A 21,924-nucleotide genomic window follows, 5' to 3' on the forward strand; every position below is an offset into this window, starting at 1 on the left:
GCGACCGAAAAAAAGTTAATGTATGGTAAATGTTAAACCCAAATCATTACCATACAAACAGTTAGAACTTAACGAACGTAAACAATAGGTTGGTTGTATAAAGAGCATTTGACCATATAATCATCATTGCACAATCACATCATTAAGCTAGATTCGGAACAGGAGTACGCAAAAAATCCCATTCTGTGTAGGCTACCGTACAAATTAATTAGTCCCTTTGTCCGTTAATATGTGATACTTTATTAAGTTATTGATCGATTGAAACGGCATAATCTATCAAAATAATCGCCAAATGAATATTGTGGATAAAATTTTGAGATAAAACAAACCTAAATGATTTTATTACAATATGTTTATTACACAAGTCCCCATAGATTTAAAAGAACGTTTTCTTATCCGTTGGCTTTACAATTGAGGAGACTTGTTTTGAATTTTGATTGGTTTGTTCATTAAGTTGAGTGTCTAATCGTTTCAATCACTAATTGTAATTTATAGAAAGGGTAATTTAGTTTGTCATCATTGGGGATGTACATCAAATTATAAGCTGTTATCTTTTCCCTTTGTCGCCCTAAATTTATGCTAATTTTATAACAGATTTTTAGCCTAAAAGTTTACATTTTTGTTTTATTTTTAGTAAAATTATTTCTAGAAATTAATAGTTCTTGACAACAATAGTACACAAATTTCTGAATTCTTTTGTTTAAAATTAGACAAAAACGTAATATAAATGACAGCAAATAAGCGAGTTTGCTGCCCATTTTAAAGGCTGCTCGTCTGCGTATTTTTATTTACGGCGGCTGAACAAAAATCTAAGTTAAAAACAATCTAATAAAAAAGGATAGATTAGATAAAAACATTTCCAGCGTGGCTTCGAAGCCGATTAATATCCGCTGGATTAGAAACGGTTCTCAGCCATACAGAAAAATCATATATGGCATCATATCACAGACAATTTTCCACGAATATTAAAATAGAAATAATAAAAAGTAATACCAGTTTTTAGACCGCGCCCTCGGCACCTCGGGACTAATAAAACTAGTTTTAATCTAGTAATCTTTCATTTTCATATCCGCGGAAAGCTGTTTATAATACGATGCGATAAATAACTATATATATTAAATATTGAATACCTACATAGTACATTATTATATGCCTTTTAAGTAAAATAATAGGCGTCATTTTAGTGTTTCATTTTACATTTAATTGAACCTTGACCCGTTTTTGTTTACCCAGTCGCGAGATTCTCAGCGATCTGAAGGGATAAGACAACGGCCGATAAATTGATGTACATCCCCGATGATGGTATACAAAATTACCCATTCTGCAGATTACAATAAGTGCTTAAAACCTTGGACTCTCATCTTAATGAAGCAACCTATCAAAATTCAATAAAATTACCCAAAGTTGTTAAAAATTTGGGGACTAGTGTAGAAAAACAACTCAATGTCCCCTCCCTTCCTGCGAGACCTACACTTTTAAATTTGTGTTGAAAATGTTGAACAACAAGTAATGACCTGGGCTTGCTGGGTGGGTCAATCACAGGCAAAAAGAGATAGACATTAGATTAATCAGAAAGGTCGAGTATTTTGCCTAAGAGTAAAAACAGTAACTCTACCCACGGGGTTGGGTCTTTGAATATCAGCCAATAGCGTAAAAAATATAAACACGGCCTCGCTGAAAAAAGAGCAGAAAGCAATTTACTAGCAGACGAAAAGGTTCCCACCACTTAGCCAAGGTAGTTGTTATTTACATCTAAACTTATACCTTTACTAATGAAACACCGAAAATAGCACCCTATGTCAAATTTGAACCAAAAATAAGATTAGTTTTTTTTGCAAAATTTACACTTAATTTACTGTATGGACGAATTGATCGCTAAACGAGGTCAATATTAGAAACCTCAATTGACGAAAATCCTGTCAATAGTTTCACTATTCTATATCCATTCCTATCAACTATAATGTTAGACCCATATATGTAGTTAAAATGCCCTGAAAAGCAATATTCATATAAGAAGGAGGTCAATTAAACAGAAAAACTTCGGTCATTAATATAATACAAATCTTAAAAAGAAGTTTATTTATAAAATGTAATAAAATGCCTATGTCGGGACAAAGGTTATGCAATCAAAGATATTGTTAAACATAAGTACACTTATTTGATCCCTGTTAAAATATATTTGCTGAAATATCTTAAAAATCTATTTAAATATTTATTCCTTTATCCCTGAATCACTAGCAAAAAAGGGCTTAGGAAAACTAATCTAAAAATCATTTTATCCAGTTTTAACCTGTTAAGAGATATTGTTTTACGTAGTTTAAAAAATTGTGTTAAAAAAGTGATGTCTGTCTTCAATGATTAGGGTTATACTGACAAAATATCGTTTTAATTAAAGTTTTTAAGCCTTATTATTTGACCTAACCTAACTTAAAGTTCAATGTGTACAGTTTCCTAAACTGACTGTACAGTTATTTTGTTTCCAGGAAATTTAAAATAACCTAATGTAAGTTTTTTTAAAGATGAGTTTTATGAAAACTCATGTTGAAATAGTTATTTCTCGCATCGTATTATAAACCGCGGATATAGAATGTACAATTATAAGATTAAATCCAGTTTTTTTAGCCCTGAGGTGCCGAAGGCACGGGCTGAAAAAACTGGTTTTAATCTTATGATTGAACATTTTTATATCCGTAGAAAACTGGATATAATACGATGCTAGACATAGTTTTTTCGTATGGATGAGAACCGGTACCTATCCACCGGATTCGAATGAATACGAGAAAAGATATTACTGTCCTTTCGGTTATAGATAGACAAGCTCCATAGAAAGTCTGATACTTACAGCTAGAAAAAAGTTGAAATCCCATGAAAACAAAAAGATATGAAAAAAAATAAGTATGATGGACTCACTGATACATTTTTGGGGAGACCTTTGTGTTAGAGGAACATTCAGAATTTCAGACTATTATTGATTATTTTTAAAAATTTGAAAGGCATAACAAAAAAATGGTAATTTGAAATCCGCTACCAGATTATAGATAGGTATGGGTTCCAATCAATCCCACAGTCAAAGTTTTCAAAAAAAAGACGTGTAATAATAATGGTTTTGGTGGTCTAACCCTGACCTAAAGTAACAAACATACAAAAACTATTTTCAGTTTATTTCAAAATAAGGGCTGCTTGACAGGATCATTTGAAGGGGTGTGCTGGAATTTGTTATTTATAATAGTAATAGTTATTTATAGCATCGTTTCATAGACATCTTTCTGCGGATGTTAAAAAAAATTTTAAGATTAAAACTAGTTTTTGTTAGGCCCGCTTTGGCTAAGGCACGGGTTAACATAACTGATATGAATTTTAGGTTATTTTTATTTCATTATTAGTGAAAAATTGTCTGTAATACGATATTGTGTACATGATTTTGCAGTATGACTGAGAAACAGTTCTAATCCAGCTGATATTAACCGGTTTCTAAGCCATACTAGAAATAATTGTTACCTATTTGATAGAAGATGGTTCATAGTGACATTTCTCTCTGATAGGAATGGAAATCTTGCAAACAGGCCTTCTCTACCTACTGGCAGTTTCTTCTCACCTTTAGAAAGATACATAATTAATAACGATGTTTGTAGCTAAAAATATGTGTATCTTATTATGTAAAGTATCTTTTTTAATTAAGCTCATGCTTTCGATAACTACGTAACAATTTAATTTCTTCATTTTAGATAATCGTCACATAGGTCCCAGGATAGTTTAGGCTTTTTATTATGGGATTGGAATGATTTTTATTTTTTTCTGACCTCTTTTACCTTTAAATACAGGTGCTAGTGGCGCAGCTAATAGTTAGATTTATGAAAATATAGGATTTTTTTTATCTATATTAAGTTTAAAGAAAGCATTCTGTAGAAAAAAAAATATAATAAAAATAAAATAAATGTTAATGCTTTAAAAATATAGATTTCAATTACATAGATTCCTATAAAACTAAAGAACAAAAAACACAATTGAGAATAAATAAAGATAAAATCCTTTAAAATTACATAGACTAGCCTGTGAGTTAGGGTATCCATAACCTTATCCTACTATATAAAGTAGTAAGCTTATTTTGTCTGTAGCGAAGGATTTCACTAACCGCTGAACTGATCTGGTCCTCCTTAATAGTTCTTATAGGTACAGAGAATGTTTTTTTTTAACTTTTTTAAGGAGGGGCATCTCCACTATCGAAATAAAAATGAATCCACCCCCCCCCCCCCCAAACAACAACAAAAAAACAATATTTTTCTTTTCAAATGTTAAAATAAATATTTTGGGGAGGGAGGGGGTAGGGAAAAGTCTACCTTAAGTGCCTAGAGTCTTCTATTGTAGATATAAAGTAATGTATGTAAGACCTAACTTCTAAACCTTAACTTCTAAAGGCTAGCCTAAGATTTTCTAAAGATTTAGCCAATCATTTTAGGATAGTGATTAGAAATATTTTATAGTTTTGTCCAATCATGGTATCTCTATTTATAGTTTTGTCCAATTATGGTATCTCTATTTATAGTTTTGTCCAATCATGGTATCTCTATTTATAGTTTTGTCCAATCATGGTATCTCTATTTATAGTTTTGTCCAATCATGGTATCTCTATTTATAGTTTTGTCCAATCATGGTATCTCTATTGCTTCAAAACATTTTAAATTGGGTCATTTATAGTTATGACAGTGGCTATAAAAATCCCATATAAACATTTATTGTTACTGACTCTAAAAGGCGACGAAAAGTCTATAGTGCTTTTTTATACCTATTAAAATTGATATCTCTAATAAAGTCAAAATCTTAAACAGTAAATGGCATTTTTCCTCCAATTGCCTAGTCAAGCAAAGCGCCCTCCCCTCCCACCTCTTTTTCAAAGAAATTGAAAATAAGAGGGTGGTTGTTTTTCGTTTGTTTGTTAAATACTTTGGGTCAGGTTAGATTTCTTCAAGGCACTAGGGGTCACAAAAACCAACCCTTTTCAATTTTAAAACAAGTTAATTTAAGGAAGGGTAGGTACTTGACTTGTTCTTTATTCATAACCCTAAGGTGCACTAACCCTACGGAGATCATTCAATACTCTCACACAGACAGAGATTCTATTACTTATATATAAGTATAAAGAAGGAGGAGGGTAGTTTTTTCTTTATGCCTAACCCCTATGGGACCTCTAGCTACGATGCATTAACCCTACCGAGATCCTTTACTATACACACACAGGCAGACAACCTGTTACTTTTAAACAAGGATTGCAAATAATTAGCAAGTCTACGTTTGTGCACAAAAATTACGATCTTAAACACAATAAAATATAAAAGTTGTAAAAAATGCCAGGCATATAAAAGTCATTTTACGATTTAATTTTTCTTTTTCTCTATAGCTTTGTGCATTTTCTTACAGAAAATATCACGTGATCGTTTTGTGTTAAATATCTTCTTCTTTTAACACGCATTTTAGCTCTAGATTAGAAGAGAAAAATAAAATTGAACGTTTTTTATATTGTGGCTTTTAGACGCCGTTTATTCAAAGCAGTTAAACCCAGAAATAGAAAAATAGGTCCTTTTCCTCAGAGCTCCCAGCAAGCACAGAAACCCCAAACTCCCTTAAATTATATTTATTTATGCCTTACCCCTGTGGAGTGACAGAACCCCTCACGACCTAAACATTGCCTAGGGTAAAACATACGAATTCCAGGGGAGGGATTCTTGAAGTTGATATGGATCTCCTTTTCAGTGAAGCTTTTTAATATTTCAAACAATTGTTTATTTGGGGGGGGGGGGGGGAACCTTTACCCTCGCAAAGAAAACACAAGTAGAAAAAATAATCCCTGAAAATTTATCTTATTTTTTCAAGTGAAGGGTCGATTTAACCCGATAGTCGATAGTATGTACGTACATTGTACATCGGAAACACAAATGAATTCTAAAACTTTTACATTTTAAAAAGAAGAAATTAACAACAAACAAATTCTAAAAAATGTACTATATAAGTTCAGGGAGGAGGGGACATTGGGCTGAGCTTGATCTTTAAATCATTTCAATGGTGATCTGAAATTTCGCGCGGGGTGGTTTAGATCACCATTGAAATGATTTAAAGATCAAGCTCTGTTTATTAAATTAGTCCCCAAAGTTTTAAAATAACTTTCTCTGATTCGTTGAATTAACAGTTTTGGGGACTTTTATTGAATTTTAATTGTTTGGTTTATTAAGTTATGTGTCCAAACATTTAACCAATAATTGTAATATAAGAAGGGATTATTTTGTGTATCATCTTTAGGGATGAACATCAATTTATCGGCCATTGTCTTATCCCTTTAGATCCCTGATATAAATTGATTTATGGTCAAGCTGAGAGGGTCAACACAATAAAGGTTACTATAATTGAAGTAAGGTCACTGTAAACTATCTCAAATATGCAAATAAAGACTTGTTAGAATAGACATATCATTTCTACATGTAGGGACGAGCCGTTCGTTAGTTCCTTCGTCCGTAACGTTATAATTGTTCTATCAAATGCAAACTTTGCATGCTGATTCCTGTAACAGTCAGGTACAGTTTTAATATATATAAGTGTAAATCCTTCTTAAACTTTGATTTTTTCAGCTTTTTGACTAACAAATTTATAATTATCCAATTACCTTGTCATTATGACCCTTGTTATAAAAACTTGTTTTCTCATTACACATTTATACCTGATTAACCAAAAAAGGAAAGTTCTGTAAATAGCCCAGTTTAATAACTATCACAGCAAATTTTACCGCCACTTTTTTTTTAGAAGACATTAATAGTTATTTCTCGCATCGTATTATAAACGGCTTTCCGCGGATATAGAATGTACAATTATAAGATTAAAACTAGTTATTTTAGCCCCGAGGTGCCGAAGGCACCGGCTAAAAAAAACTGGTTTTAATCTTATGATTGTAAATTTTTATATTAGTAGAAAGCTGGATATAATTTGTTGCTAGACATAGTTTTTTCGTATGGATGAGAACCGGTTCCTATCCACCGTATTCGAATGAATACGAGAAAAATTAATCTTTAGTAATTTTATCTTTTTTAATTCTCTTTTATGTACTAGGTATTCCTTTCGTTGACTTAATTAAGTTAATTTACTAGATATACGGATTTTTTTGTACCTTTCCTGTATTTAAACATTTTATCATATAGTAATGAAACGTTTATCAACTGTAAATCTATATCATCGGTAAATATTCAGAGATTTTAAGGGATAAGCTATTTAACGATAAATTGGTAAATTCCCTCAGTTATTATAAAAAAATTACATCTTCTGCAAATAAAAATTATTGGTGGAAAAGTTTTGGCACTAATACTATGTAAATAGTTTGTATTAACCAAACAGCATTTAACAAAGTTCTTAGGCCAAATCGCGTTGGGTACCAGTATAATTTACAGTCCAATGTCCCCTTCCACGATGAGTGTTATAGTTTAGAACTGGTGTAATTCAGGTTGAAAAGCTGCGAGAGAAGAAAAATAATTTACCTTCTACTTCAACATCCTCAAAGGACTTGTTAGCCGCGGCCTGGTTACTCTGCTGTGCCAGTGTGTGCCACAGCATCTGTTTGTGACAGAGGCCGGCAGCATGGAACTTGGCCAGCGTTCGGATAGCGCACCTGAAGTGGGCCAAGTTCAGAGGACCTGGGTAGTTGGTAACATATCATTTCATTAGTTTGATTATTAAAGTATAAGAGCTATATGCAAGTCTGTCCCGATTTTGTATTGGGTCTTTGAAATTAGCTAATAACGTCCGAAATATATACACAGCAGAGTCCCTACAAAAAATCAATTTGCTAGCAGACGAAAAAGGGTCTTTACCACTTTGCACAGGTAGATGTCTGGATTCTACATCTATAATTAATACATTTATTGTTTGGAATAGAAGGCAGAATTCTTAAGGGGTACGATAATGGATGATAATTTGATGTACACCACCAATTATAATAAACAACCACTTTTGGGCATTAAGATTATTGGTGGAAAGGTTTGGACACTGCTGGTTAATACAAAAAATTCAAAATTTAAGAAAATTACTCAGTTTTAAACTCAAACAAATGACAAATATAGCGTGGCAGTGCATTAAATTCAGAGCTGGATCTTTAAATGTGTAGCCGTTGCCGTGGCCGTAGCCGTGGCCATAGTCATGGCCGTAGTCGTAGCCGTAGTCACTGCCAGTGCTGCCAATAAAACATGGATTTAAACATGGTTTGAAGTTTTTACGTATTATTATTATTTTCATATTTTTACAGAAAATTAAAAAAGTGATTGTGATTTAAAGATCTCACATAGCCGTGGCCACGCGTAGCCAATTTGATTTAAAGATTGCTATTAGGTTAGTGGCTGTACCTCTGGCAGCGGCGACGGCAACGGCTACACATTTAAAGATCCAGCTCAGCATTATTCAGAGTTTAAACAAGGCTTTTGTACTTCCAAAAGACAGAGAATGTTTAACATGGATATACTTACGTTTTTAGACTTGATTTTAGAGATGCTTCGCTTGATAGGATGATTAAATTCCATTGCAAAAAAAAGGCGATATTTGGTTTAAGTAAATATTCTTTTATTCACACATTGTAATTTAAATGATACATATGATTATCATTTAATTCATATTTTGGAAGCGTGGGAAAATTTTTCGAGTGTGAGAACCATTTTTTTGGCCTTAAATGATCATTTAATTTCATTTTTTTTAATCGTGGGAAAAATATCTGAGCATGGGAAAGAACGTGAGAAAAAATATGTTTTAGTATAAATAAATGTTCTATCGGTTTGAAACCTTTTCCATTCGATAGATCTTCCCGACTTTGGAAAAACTATCAGACCCATTTTTGAAATTCAATCTGTGAAAAAAGATATTCCAGTTTGAATTTTTTGTTATGAAAATATTATTTTACATGTATTGATGCCATCTTGGATTATGATATTTTTTTGTTAGAAGATTTTTTTTCTAAAATTTTTTTAAAAATATTAAATTTTAACAATGAAAAAAAAATCTTTGAAATTAAATTGACCAATAATTCAAAGATTTTTTCTATTTAATTTAGAAGGTTTTTATTTGTTTTTAATTTTAATATTCAACAAAAACAAAACAGTGAAAAAAATGAAAATTAAATGAAAAAAACGTTTTATCATTTTATTCAAGAAATTATTTGCTAACATGACCTTTTTGTTGCAATAGAATGTTATTTAAGCAAACAAAATTTAGCATAAATGGATATTTAAATCCCTAAATTTTGTTTGCTTTGTTTGCTTAAATATCCTCGGTATTAAATGATGAGCTATTGCTCGATCATTTAATAACTTGGGATTTAAATATCCATTTATGCTAAATTTTGTTTGCTTAAATAACTCATTTAAAATGAACAAACATATTTTCTAGAGTTGTTACTAATTCTCTATTGCACAAAAATCATCCTGCTTAAAATCAATAAGACAATTTTATCATGCCTAAATTATCATGCAGACGTAAGAACCATACCTAATTATAGATACGCTTCTCCTTTAATAAGGAAATCATGAAAACCTTAAAAATTTAACAAAAAATTAAAGTAACTGTTGTCACAGATAAATAAGATAATAATTTGATGTATTTTCAGCAAAAAAAAAGTTGAAATTAAGAATGTCTAAATATCCAATTATCCTATTCTACATTGGGCACTGCATACTTGTCTGTCTTGAAATACATTTCTGCAGGGCATAAACAGGATTAGGTACGACAATAAAAAAAAGTTTTCTTTTGAAATAGTAAAATGGTTATTTATCCAATCTTATTATAGAAGGCTTTTCATGGAAATTAGAATGAAAAATTATAAGACTAAAAAAAATTTTGTTTTAATTTTAAGATTTCTATTTTCATATTTTTGGAACATTGTCTGTAATCCGATGAAATAAATATTTTTTTTTTCTATCTGAGAATCAGTTTTAATCCACTGGATATTAATCAGGTTCTAAGCCATACTGGATTGCTTGTGTAGTAAAGGATATCTCAAACCGCTGAACCGTTTTGGTTCTACTCTATAGTCCTCCTTTATAGATCCAAGAAAGGTTTATAATTATTTTGGAGGGGCGTATTTAGAGCCTTTCTAGAGAAATCATCCCTATTTTCATATTAATTTCATATTCTTAATCCATTTTATTCTGACGGGAAAAAATGTACATCAAAAATGTATGTAAAATACAAACATACACACACACACACACACACACACACACACAAGAATTATTGAAGTTCGTAGGGAAAAAATGTTTACGACTCACTGATTCACTCATTTTACAAATTTTTACTTTTTACAAGTAATGCAGCCAGAGAGAATGAGAGAGAGAGAGAGAGAGAGAGAGAGAGAGAGAGAGAGAGAGAGAGAGAGAGAGAGAGAGAGAGAGAGAGAGAGAGAGAGAGTGAGAGAGTTAAGTAAAGAAAGATATGAAGAAAAGCGAAAAATTAAGGTCTTGCAATAGTTTTAGAATTAGGAAATATAGAAAAAAACGTATCAACCAATCAAAATGTAATCCCCAAAGTTGTTAAGTCAACGAATAAAAAGGACAACTTTAAAACTTTGAGGACTAGTGTAATGAACAGCCCAATGTTCCTTCTCTCCCTGATTTGAAATTCAGAGAAACTAAAAAACCAGGATAAAGAAATGGGTTTATTTGGGAAAAAACACAACATAATTTTGTTTTTGCTTGTATCGGAAAATTTTCTCAATTCTGTCTCTAAAAATAGACAATTACATGCATGTATTATTTTCTTTATGACACAAAAATGACGAAAACAACGAAAATTTACAGATAAGCATTTTCGGCTTCTAGAATATTTAGAAGAAGAAAAAACGAGGTCGATTACGTCCTAATATCGCGAAGCTTTCTTTTAAAAAGGTTATAACGTTGGTCTGATAAAAAAAAAAACATTGATTTAACAAATGTAAGGCAAAAAATAAGTATGATGAATAATAAATGAGATATCTATTATAATAAAATTGGTGATAGTTTTAAAATATTTCCTATAAAGTGTGTTACTTTTTTATATGTTTCATCAATATTTGGCCACAACTCAGTCAAAAATGCTTACAAAATAGACCTTTTTCGACCTAAGATGCTCAAATACTTCCTTTACAAGCCCCATCAATCAGTTTTGAGATTTCTCAATATTTCAAGGAAAATTGACAAAAAAGGCAAATTTGGGTGTTACCTTTTTATATGCTCAGATACCATAAAATCAATAAAAAAATACTTATTTTTATTTTTCTCTCATTTTTAAAGTTTGCTTCTGTTAAAGTAAATATTCTTGAAGGGATTTATGCATTGATTTTACAGAAACATAATATTTGGTGGAAATAAATGATCTGCAAAAGAATTTTTTTTTGGAAAATAAGAAATTCAACCCCCATTGCCATAGTGGACAGCTGTTGACCTCTAGTGCTCATGGTTTTGTCAAGTACATGTTAAAGAAAAAAAATAGCCAAAAAAGTACATAAAAAAGTATCTTAATGTGTTAGAAAATTAAATTGTTTAACTTCAAATTGGAGGATGCTAACCTTAAAGATGCTCTTACTGGTGGTGATGGTGACCCGAAAGACATTGAAATACATGAGCATTATGGCAACACAACTATTGATCTATGTTCTGATTTTTAAATTCCTAGCAGCCTCCAATGAAAAAATATAACAAGAACTTTTCAAAATCACAGTATTTACCTTATGAATTTGAGAATTAAAAAATCATTTAGGGATTTCTCTTGATTGGAGGCTGCTAGGAATATAAAAATCAAAACATAGATCAATAGTTGTGTTGCCATAATGCTCATGTACTTCAATGCCTTCCGGTTCACCATCACCACCAGTAAGAGCATCTTTAAGGTCAGCATCCCCAAATTTGAAGTTAAACAATTTAATTTTCTAACACATTAAAATACTTTTTTAAGTACTTTTTTGGCTGAATTTTTTCTTTAACATGTATTTGACAAAACCATGAACACTAGAGGTCAGCAGCTGTCCTCTAGGGCGATGGAGGATAAATTTCTTATTTTCCAAAAAGAATACTTTTGGATACAATTTATTTCCACCCAATATTATGTTTCTGTATAAATCAATGCATAAATCCCTTCAAGAATATTTACTTCAACAGAAGCAAACTTTAAAAACGAGAGAAAAGTATAAATAAGTATTTTTTTATTGATTTTATGGTATCTGAGCATATAAAAAGGTAACACCCAAATTTGCCTTTTTTGTCAATTTTCCTTGAAATATGGAGATATCTTAAAACTGATTGATGGGGCTTGTAAAGGAACTATTTGAGTACTTTAGGTCGAAAAAAGTATGTTTTGTAAGCATTTTTGACTGAGTTGTGGCAAAATAATGATGAAACATATAAAAAAGTAACACACCTTATGGCTTCGAAACCGATTAATATCCGCTGGATTAGAATCGGTTCTCAGCCATACAGGATAATCATGTATAGCATCGTATTACAGAGTGATAAAATATATTTTTGTGCTAAGTAAACTGCTTTTAATCTTACAAATGTTTTGATTTAATATATTTGGAAAGATATCTATAATACGATGCGATAAATAACTAATATGTCTTTTAAATTTTACGAGTAAATAATCATAAATCAATTTAGGTAAACCTTTACTAATTAGATGGTTTTGGTTAGTTTTTAAAATAAGTATATAAATAAGTATAAGTCCAAACCCTAAGAAACTATGGCTAATCAAACAAAAAAAACATAAGTTGCAAACATAAAATGTTTTTTGCACTTTGATCTCTGGTTCATATAGACCTTAGTTTCTTTAAAACAAATTCTTAACATTTCTTACACAAAAATAAGTGTCCCCCCCAAAAAAAATATAAAAAAATTGGGAGTAATCGTCCACCTAAATTAAAATCTTGTATGACCTTCATTTAAACTTTTAATGGATATTTAACGCATCTTATTGTAGACAGCTTTCCGCGGATGTTTAAATAAACCAATTTATGATTTGTATTTCAACCTTTGTGGAAAATTGTATAATACGATGCATGCTATACATGATTTTTCAGTATGGTTCTAATCCGGTTCTAATCCAGCGGATGTTAGTCGGTTTCGAAGCCATACTGGAAGGATATGTCTATGTTTCTAACTTGTATGAATGATATGTTCCTTGTTCAGCTGAGTAGTATTGTTTCTCCTCCAGATTATCAAGAACAAGAACGTTACGTGTCACATCAGCGGCGTGAGTTGTCTCGTCGTAAATATACTCCGGCACCAGTAACAGGTCTTTGTAGCAAATCCTAAAATAGAAAAATTTGAGAAAGCAATAAATAGGTAAAAATTAAAAGTAATATTTTACAAAATTAACAATATATGAAATAGAAGAATTGGTGTAGAATATATATGGATATTATGACAGGGGAAAAATTGTGATAAATTGGTCAGTTCGTTCATCCAGTAGAAGGGGAGGTGATGTGGTACATGAAAATCTGGTGTAATTTCCAAGCATTAATATATCCATAATCCACTACAACATCTAAGGCTACCTAAGTAAGTAAAGAATCTTAACCAGAAGTTTTTAAAGACTTCTATCACATATATCAGCCATTTTCATTTTCTTGCAGCCACATTCTTATTGTTTCATGAAAAAGTGCAGGAGAGATACACGAACAAACAAAAAGAGTTTAATATTAGATTTAAATTGGTGGTTTCCGCCAAAGTGACTAATCGAACACAAAAACTCCCCTTCCCTGCAATACCAATTGAAATTAGAGGGTGGGGGCTTTGGCACGACTGAACGGACACACCCTAATTTTAGAGTAAACCTGCACTTCAATTGATGTTGAATATACGTGGATATTATGATAGGGGAAAAAATTGTCGTCATTTAAGGTTGCAATTTCCCCTGTGATTTATTGGTCAGTTCATTCATCCAATAGGAGGTAAGGGGATGGGTAAAGTGGGTTGAGGGGGGATCGTTATTTTAGCCCACAACAAGTTTTACTTTATTAGAGACCATGAAAATCTTGTGTAAGATGTCAACAACCTAAAATGACGACAATTTTTCCCCTGACATAAAATCTACGTATATTCTACATCCATTACCTGGACTTATCAGTGAAGCTGGTTGCCTTCTGCTTGATGGCGTTGATGAGGTCAGCCACCAGCCTCGAGAACACCTGCTTCTCGTGCTTCAACAACACGTTTGCATTCTCGTTCAGGTCAGACCGAGTAACCTGTTTTTAGAGGATTTTTTGGTTCAAGCAATGGCATTTAAAAAATAAAATTAGAAAAAGTGTTTTATGCTGCTTCCTAAAAGTGCCTAGACAAGCACTCAAACCCTCTATTTACCAGGCTTTATTTCTAAAATAAATTGAAGCTCATTTTATTTTCTTCTTTACCTATCCCCTGTGGAGTGAGGGATATTAACCCTGCGGGACTACCCTGTAACCAATATAACCTAGCCTAACCTAACAAAAATAATAAACAAACAAAAAACTACCACCTAAAATGTAAATTAATCAATGAGGTAAGGACAAATACCTTATATGAACTATAGAAATAAAATGTTTGTTTACAAAACGCAAAATCATCTAAAATTCCGCAAAAAATTATTAGCTACGAATTCCCAAATGATTAAGTTCCCTGTTAGGAGTTTCTTATGCTGTTATTTTGTTCGTTAGGCAAATAATGTAATGATAAATGTCAAAATATTTGTAAACACTCCTCCCTATCTTTCACAGATAAGAAGGAATAGGACTTTTAAGGAAAATGGCCGTTCAACCCTTTTTCTATTAGTTTTATAGTCAACTAGCGGCATTTAAGGGTACTTCAAGGAGGGGATTTCGACCCTTCACTTTCAATATTAGTTTTAAAAATAAAAAGTATATATATTTAATTTTTTCGAGGCGATTTCTCGAGGGTTGAATGACCCTCCCCCAAGTTAGCTATGAACCTAAGATACGCTTTACTGTAACGGTAACCCCAATCGGTTCAGTGGTTAGCGAGGTCTTAAGCTACAGAAAGACAGACATTCTGTTAATTGATAAAAAGTTATATTTTTAAATGAACTAATAATCCCCTTACATCTTAGTTACTTTCCCCAATGTAAACTATGTATATGTTTTAAAAATAACTTACACAAATATAAGGGAAGAATCATATTAACTTTAATATTAGTAGCGGTTACACGCCTAGAGGCCTAAATTTTTATTTACTTTCAAATAAAAGAAAAGTGAGAAATATGGGTTATTGTGGTATATCATGTATACCATTGGATTACTGTCAATTTTCCACGAATACTAAAGTAAAAAAAATAAAGATAATGCCAATTTGTTAGCCCTGATGGGCAAAAACTGGTTTTAATTTTATATTATTGCATTTTAATAATTCGTTAAATCGTAATCCTTATATGCATGATATTTCTTGTGAGTCCCTGTGAACTAGAATCTTTTTGTTGGAATAATGTAAAACAAATAAACAGAAAAGAATAAGATAATTATATTACAGTCTAACATGCAAAATGAATTAAAAACATAAACAAACACTTGTTTTGGCCATGTTATTTTAGCAGAGTAACTTCTCAATAATTCGCGTTTTACGTAGGTTTTATGAATAAGCTTTACGTTAAGTATAAAAAAGGAATTTTCAAAGAAACGACGATTTCCTTCAAAGTGCCTAGTCAAGTATTAACGCCCCCTCCAACACACACACTTCATTTTGAAAAAATGATAAAATAATAGTTAATCGTGTTTACTTTAGATTATTTAGACTTTATTCGGTACAGGACAGCCCTGCAGGGTTAAGGAACCGCGTGTATATTGTATAGGCCAGGTAGGGGTTATGAATGCAAAACTATCCCCCTTAATTGTTTTCAATTTATCTCAAAAAGTTTTTTCCCTCAAAAACGTGGGCAAGTTTTCATATTACATTATAAACACTCTTATATAACCATTAGAAGCTTCTCAGTAAAGTAAAATCTTTATGATCTAGCCGTTCCAATGATCTATTCTTACAAACATAATAACTAATTCGTGATATTGCAAGCATTTTAAAAGTTTTCGGATTATGATTTTTTGTTTCTACACATTAGTGTGAGTTTGACTTAAGCAAAATATTTAATATACAATTGCATTATCTATAATACAAAGTAGAATGCTGTCTGTCTGTCTATCCGTCCGTCCGTCCGTCCGAAGCTTAAGATCTCGGTAACCACTGAAGGGATTGGATTCTACTCTTCAGAGTATATACCTATTGGTCCTGTGGTGGTTTTAAGCTATTTTCTTGGGGGGTGGGACACCCCCAACCCCCCTAAAAATGAAAATTTCCCCCCCCCCCCAAAAAAAAAAATTTATTATTTTTTCTAATTTAATGTTTTTTATGCTTTTATATATTTTTATATTTTTTTTATAAATTTTTATATCTTTTTACATTTTTTATACTTTTTCATATTTTTAATTTTTTTCTTCTTTTTAAGTTTCTTTATTTTTATTAAACTCAAAAAGATTGTGAAACCATTCTTCTTCTTAGGGACGAAGCCCCAATAAGTCAAATGGCTAAGAAATTTTCAAAAACGTTAAAAAAAGAGATAAATTCGAAGGTTTTAAAAAATATAAATAAAAATAAAATGTTATACAGAGTTATAAAAAGTAATAAAGAGTTTTAAAAAGTTATATATACAGAAAATATCTTTAAAAAATTTAAACAAATTCTTTAAAAATCTTTAAATTAAAATTTAAAGCCTAGAGTCTAGGGGCGAAGCCGCTAGTACCAAATATGAAACTTAAGCTTTTCAAATGTTGATGCGCTAGTTGAACATATTATCCTTGTTAAGAAAGAGTATAACATATAGAAATATTGTCCTAATAATAGCACATCTATGTCCAAATTAAATATAACAATGGATCTAGGATATACGTGGATATTATGGACAGGGGAAAAATTGCCGTTGATTAAGGTTGCTAATATAAACCTCATTTATTTGTCAGTTCTTTCATCCGATTGCACGGTATGGGATGGATGGGGCAGAGGGGGTTAATGGTGGTGCGTTCATTATTTTAGCCTACTGCGAGTTTCACTTTATTAGAGAACATGAAAATCTGAAGTAACATCCGAGTATAAATATATCCATTGATATAACACTACAGAGTTGCGTAAAAAACTTCGTACTTCTTTTTTAGCATTTTTTTTAGTTGGCCAGACTCCTAAATTTAATTGTGTACGTGACTGATGTATACTATGTTAAATATTTACAATATAGAGATTGGTATATGAAAAACAATTTAAGTTTTTATACTAAATGTTTCTACGTTCAGGTTTTCTGACAATCAAAAAATCTTTCTCGATATTTTTGAATTATTTTAGTATATAAAAAAAAACATTAAATTATTGTTTTAAAAAAATAGGAAACACATTCTTAAACAAAAAAGCGATTTATGAAAAGACATTCCAAAATTACTTTAGGTTATCAAAGTAAAAGAATACAAATATTTTTTAAGAACTTTCTTATTTTAGATTATAAGTACTTATGTATTCATGTCTGATCTTAAGAATATAAATATATATATCTAGTATAGTTGTATTTCTACTATTCTAGTAAATGTGTCCACATATTATATTCTCTCCCCCCTTCCCCCAAGCAGGGCATAGCCCCTTTAATTTTGCATGCCTTGCAAGGATAAAGGAGCAAATAAATCGTAATTTACTTAATTTTTAATTTGACTTTCAAAACATTTTCATAATACAGCATCTAATTTTACTTTTAGTATCTAAACATTTATTTATATAAATATGATTTAAATTTTATACATCTTATTAAATAGGATTTAAATGTTGGTTTGTAAATTCACGAACTATTATTCTGAAATTTTAGTATATCCCACTCTGCAGACCCTATCAATGGCAGTATTAAATATATTATGCATCACTTTTGCTAAGTAATTAATCTTATAAGAAAACCTTATGAAAGTTCACGATGTAATATAAGAAAATATATACATAGCAATTGATATATAATTACTTGGATGTTTTTTGTACTCTAAAATTCCAGTTGGCTAAAATAACGACACCCCTCCTCTACTACTGGATGAACGAAGTGATCAATAAATAAGGTCCATATTAGCATCCTAAATTGCCGGCAAATTTTGCCCAGTCAATATTTCCCCGTATTCTATACAGTCGTTTTTAATTTACTTATCTGTTTATCCCTGCAGGGCCTAGCCCACCCATTGTAGCCCATGAAAAAAAGTATTAGATTAACAATCTACACATTTTGCACTTGTATGCTACACTCACTATTGGCAGGGAGGGAGGGGACACTGGACTGTAAATTACACTGGTACCAAAAGTTTATAACCAAATATTCTTAACTGTGGGTATTGTGATTGGTCGGTTCCAGACTATTAGCGTCCAAACTTTTAACCAATAATCTAAAAAAATGGTAATTAAGTTTTATTATCATTGGGGATGTATACAAAGTTTCCGTCTTCTCTCTTATCCCTTAAAATCCCTGATAATTTGCTAGACTTTACTATCTAATAAATTCTTTTAAAATTTTTCAGAACAAAGAATTGAGAATTTATTTTCGCATCTATTTTATGTTTACCTTAACTAAATAAAGTTTAACAAGAAGGTGACATGCATAAAATCGCAGCTAAATAAATATCTGTTGCAGGTCAATTTTTTAGTAAAGGAGAGGCGGCTCTTTAACTCACTTTGTTTGAAGAAATGAGATTTACTTAATCATGATTTTTTGAGGAATCACTAGTTGTATATTTTCTCGAAAATTATTTTAGTCCCCAAAGTTTTAAAATAACGTTTTCTTATTCGTTGGTTTAAAAAAAGGGGACTTTAAATATATTTTGATTGGTTGTTTTAGTAAAATTAAGTGACCAAACGTTTAAACCACTAATTGTAATATACAGAAGGGGCAATTTTGTGTATCTTCACTGTGGAAGTATATCAATTTATCCTTTAATATCCCTTTAATATAAATTTAAATCTATTTCTTTGCTTCGCTACTTATTAATGTTGGCATCCTTGTTTCTATCTTTAAAGAAAACTTAACCACAATTTTGAAAATTTAGAACATACTAAAATTAATCAAATATTTACCTATTGATTTAATTAGCTAGAAAACTGTTTATATATCTCAATTTTTTCCTTTAACAAACGGTTTCAAAAAATTAAAATTTTACAAGAATCAAAATTGCTACCTACCTAACAGAATTGATTTATAAAGGTTTCCTTCGGTACAGACAGAAAGACACACCCACACAAAGATATCCTGTTACTTTTATATTACGATATACTGTAATCGTTTGGCCCGTAAAGTCACACTAATAGCATATATTCTAATACGGAATACAACATTTCTTTTGGAAGGAGTGAGTCAGTGAGGGAAACGAACACTTGCAGAACAGTTACGCATCTATAAAATATATACTTGTAAGTAAAAACAAACAAAGAAAATTCCTATTTTAGATTAACGTTCAATCATTATTGAAAAGTAAAAACAATATTTATTTTACATTAAAATGAAAAGAAGGTGTATCAACTTTTTTTTTTATAGATAGCCGGTTCTTTTAGTAAGTAGTAGATGTAAAATTTTTCATAGAATTCAGATATGCAATCGTTTTTTTGTAGACCTCTTATTTTTTAAGTAATTTAAGTTTTTTAAAAAAATAATTAAGTCGGTTTTAAGGTACTAAAACACAACAAAATAAAAGAAGAAAATGGCCAGTAAGAACAAAAATAGTAAGATCTTTAATTTGACACCTTACTTTTAAAATTCAGTTGAGTAATTATTGAAAAAATCTATTTTTTTAACCTCGGTTTAATAAAAACTTTAGACCTAAATATTTTCTCAAACAGACATAAAAAACATGGGTTCATATATACCTTTAGAATCAGAAAAATATTACGAATCCATTGTAAGCAAAATTGAAAAAAAGTAAAAAAATAAAAAAATGGCCAATTGTATTTTTTGTTCTGGCAACACTATCGTCTTCCCTTTTTTACCCCCTCTTTACCCCCTCTATACCCCCTTCCCATTTTTATACTCACTTCAAGAGTTAAGACGTTGCCTGTACAATATAATATGATATTTTCATATAATTCCTTTTATTGTAGTTTATATACTATATTGTAAACTTTTTTTTTCAATATTGCTTACAATGGATTCGTAATATTTTTCTGATTCTAAAGGTATATATGAACCCATATTTTTTTACTTGTGAAATGATAAAATTGAGTTCAAAGTTTTTATTCTCGTGGGTTTAAAAAATCGATTTTTTCAATAATTACCTGACAGAATTGAAAAAGTAAGGTGTCAAATTAAAGATCTTACTATTTTTGTTCATAATGGTCATTTTCTTTCTTTTTTTTGTTGCATTTTAGTACCTTAAAATCGACTTAATTTTTTTTTTTTTAAACTTAAATTACTTTAAAAATAAGAGGTCTACAAAAAAACCGATTGCATATCTGAATTCTATGAAAAATTTTACATCTACTACTTACTAAAAGGACCGGCTAGCTATAAAAAAAAAGTTGATACAACTTCTTTAACAAGAAACACACTTTTTTAAAGTCAAGTTAAGAAAAAGTGCTCTGAAAAAAGGTTTTACTTTATTTTATCTGGAGGCTTTCAAAAAATTACCTTAGCGAGTATAGTAGGGGAGGGGAGTGTGCTTTGTATGTTTGATTTTTACATTTAGTCAGGTTAGGTTATAATGTGAAGCCCTGCATAGTTAAGACCCCCCACTTAGAGGTTAGGCCAGGTATTGGAAAACAAATAACAAGATCAGGGGGAGTTTCAGTGCTTGATACGCTCTTCCAAGGAAAGCACCATTTTGCAATTAATAACCAACACCATTACAGTCACAACACACACAAATGAAATAAGAACCAATGACTGAAGGGATAAGACAACGGCCGATAAATTGATGTACGTACTCAATGAAGATACACAATATTACACCTTTTGTAGATTACAATTAGTGGTTGAAACGTTCAGAAACACAAACTTATGAACCAACCAATCAAAATTTGATAAAAGTCCCCAAAGTTGTTAATCCAAAGAAGTATTACAATTTTAGGGAATAGTGTAATAAAAAGCAAAATATCCCCTCCCTTTCTGAAAAAGAGCACTGACATAGTGGCAATTCAACTAATATCTATATATAAGTAATCAGTAAAATTCAGCAATACTATTTATTTATGAATAAACTTATTTTGATCATAGAGTACTACTCTAATAATAAAACCAGAGTCGTTAGATGATAAATACCAGCTCTAAGTTTGATGATATGGTGTAAATGCCATTGCATCACTATTAAAAATCCTTTCCTTGATAATCCACTTGACCTCCTGGTCCACCCCCTTCTGGTCCTTGTACACCACGTTGATCTTGAACACGTCGGAGGAGGAGTCGTAGCTGCAGGTCGTGGCCCGCCTCTTCGGGTTCACCTCCGCCCTCTCCAGCTTCTGCATCTCTTTCCGGCGGTGCTTTAGGTAGAACTTGACCAGGTTCAGGATCCACTCCGAGTCCTTGCCGCTCACCATCTCCATGGACACCTTGAAGCGTTTGCACACGTATACGTACACCATGGTGAGGCTTCTGATGATTTGGTAGACTTGGGTTAAAAATGAGGAAGAGTTAAAGTTCTAAAACATTTGGGGTCTATTGAATGCAATATTGAAATAATGGATTTATTATTTCTTGTATCTTAAACCAGATTATCATATACTCTAATAAAGTGAATTATGTAGCTTGCTAAAATAACTACTCCCATCCACCCCCTGTACCCAATCTTCCCCTCCTACTGGATGAAAAAACTGGCCAATAAATGGTGTCCATGTTAGCAACCTAAATTGAAGACAATTTTGTCTCCTGTCATAATATCCACTATTTTATATCAATTATTGATAT

General features: G+C 31.2%; 1 protein-coding gene across 1 annotated transcript in view; it reads right to left on the reverse strand.

Moving 5' to 3' along the window:
* Positions 1-21,684, reverse strand: part of LOC145319928 (uncharacterized) — a 40,993-nt gene extending 19,309 nt beyond the window's left edge. Inside the window, exons 1-5 of the mRNA XM_080162333.1 lie at positions 21,341-21,684; positions 14,103-14,232; positions 13,166-13,297; positions 7,515-7,669; positions 3,499-3,595 (exon numbers count right to left, since the gene is read on the reverse strand). Coding sequence (XP_080018459.1) covers positions 3,499-3,595; positions 7,515-7,669; positions 13,166-13,297; positions 14,103-14,232; positions 21,341-21,602 — 776 coding nt within the window. The 5' untranslated portion in view covers positions 21,603-21,684. The remainder of the gene's footprint in view (positions 1-3,498; positions 3,596-7,514; positions 7,670-13,165; positions 13,298-14,102; positions 14,233-21,340) is intronic.
* Positions 21,685-21,924: the final 240 nt, after the last annotated feature.

Source organism: Acartia tonsa, chromosome 1 (genome assembly GCF_053477335.1).
Source record: "Acartia tonsa isolate MP-2025a chromosome 1, ASM5347733v1, whole genome shotgun sequence".
Lineage (NCBI taxonomy): Eukaryota > Metazoa > Arthropoda > Copepoda > Calanoida > Acartiidae > Acartia > Acartia tonsa.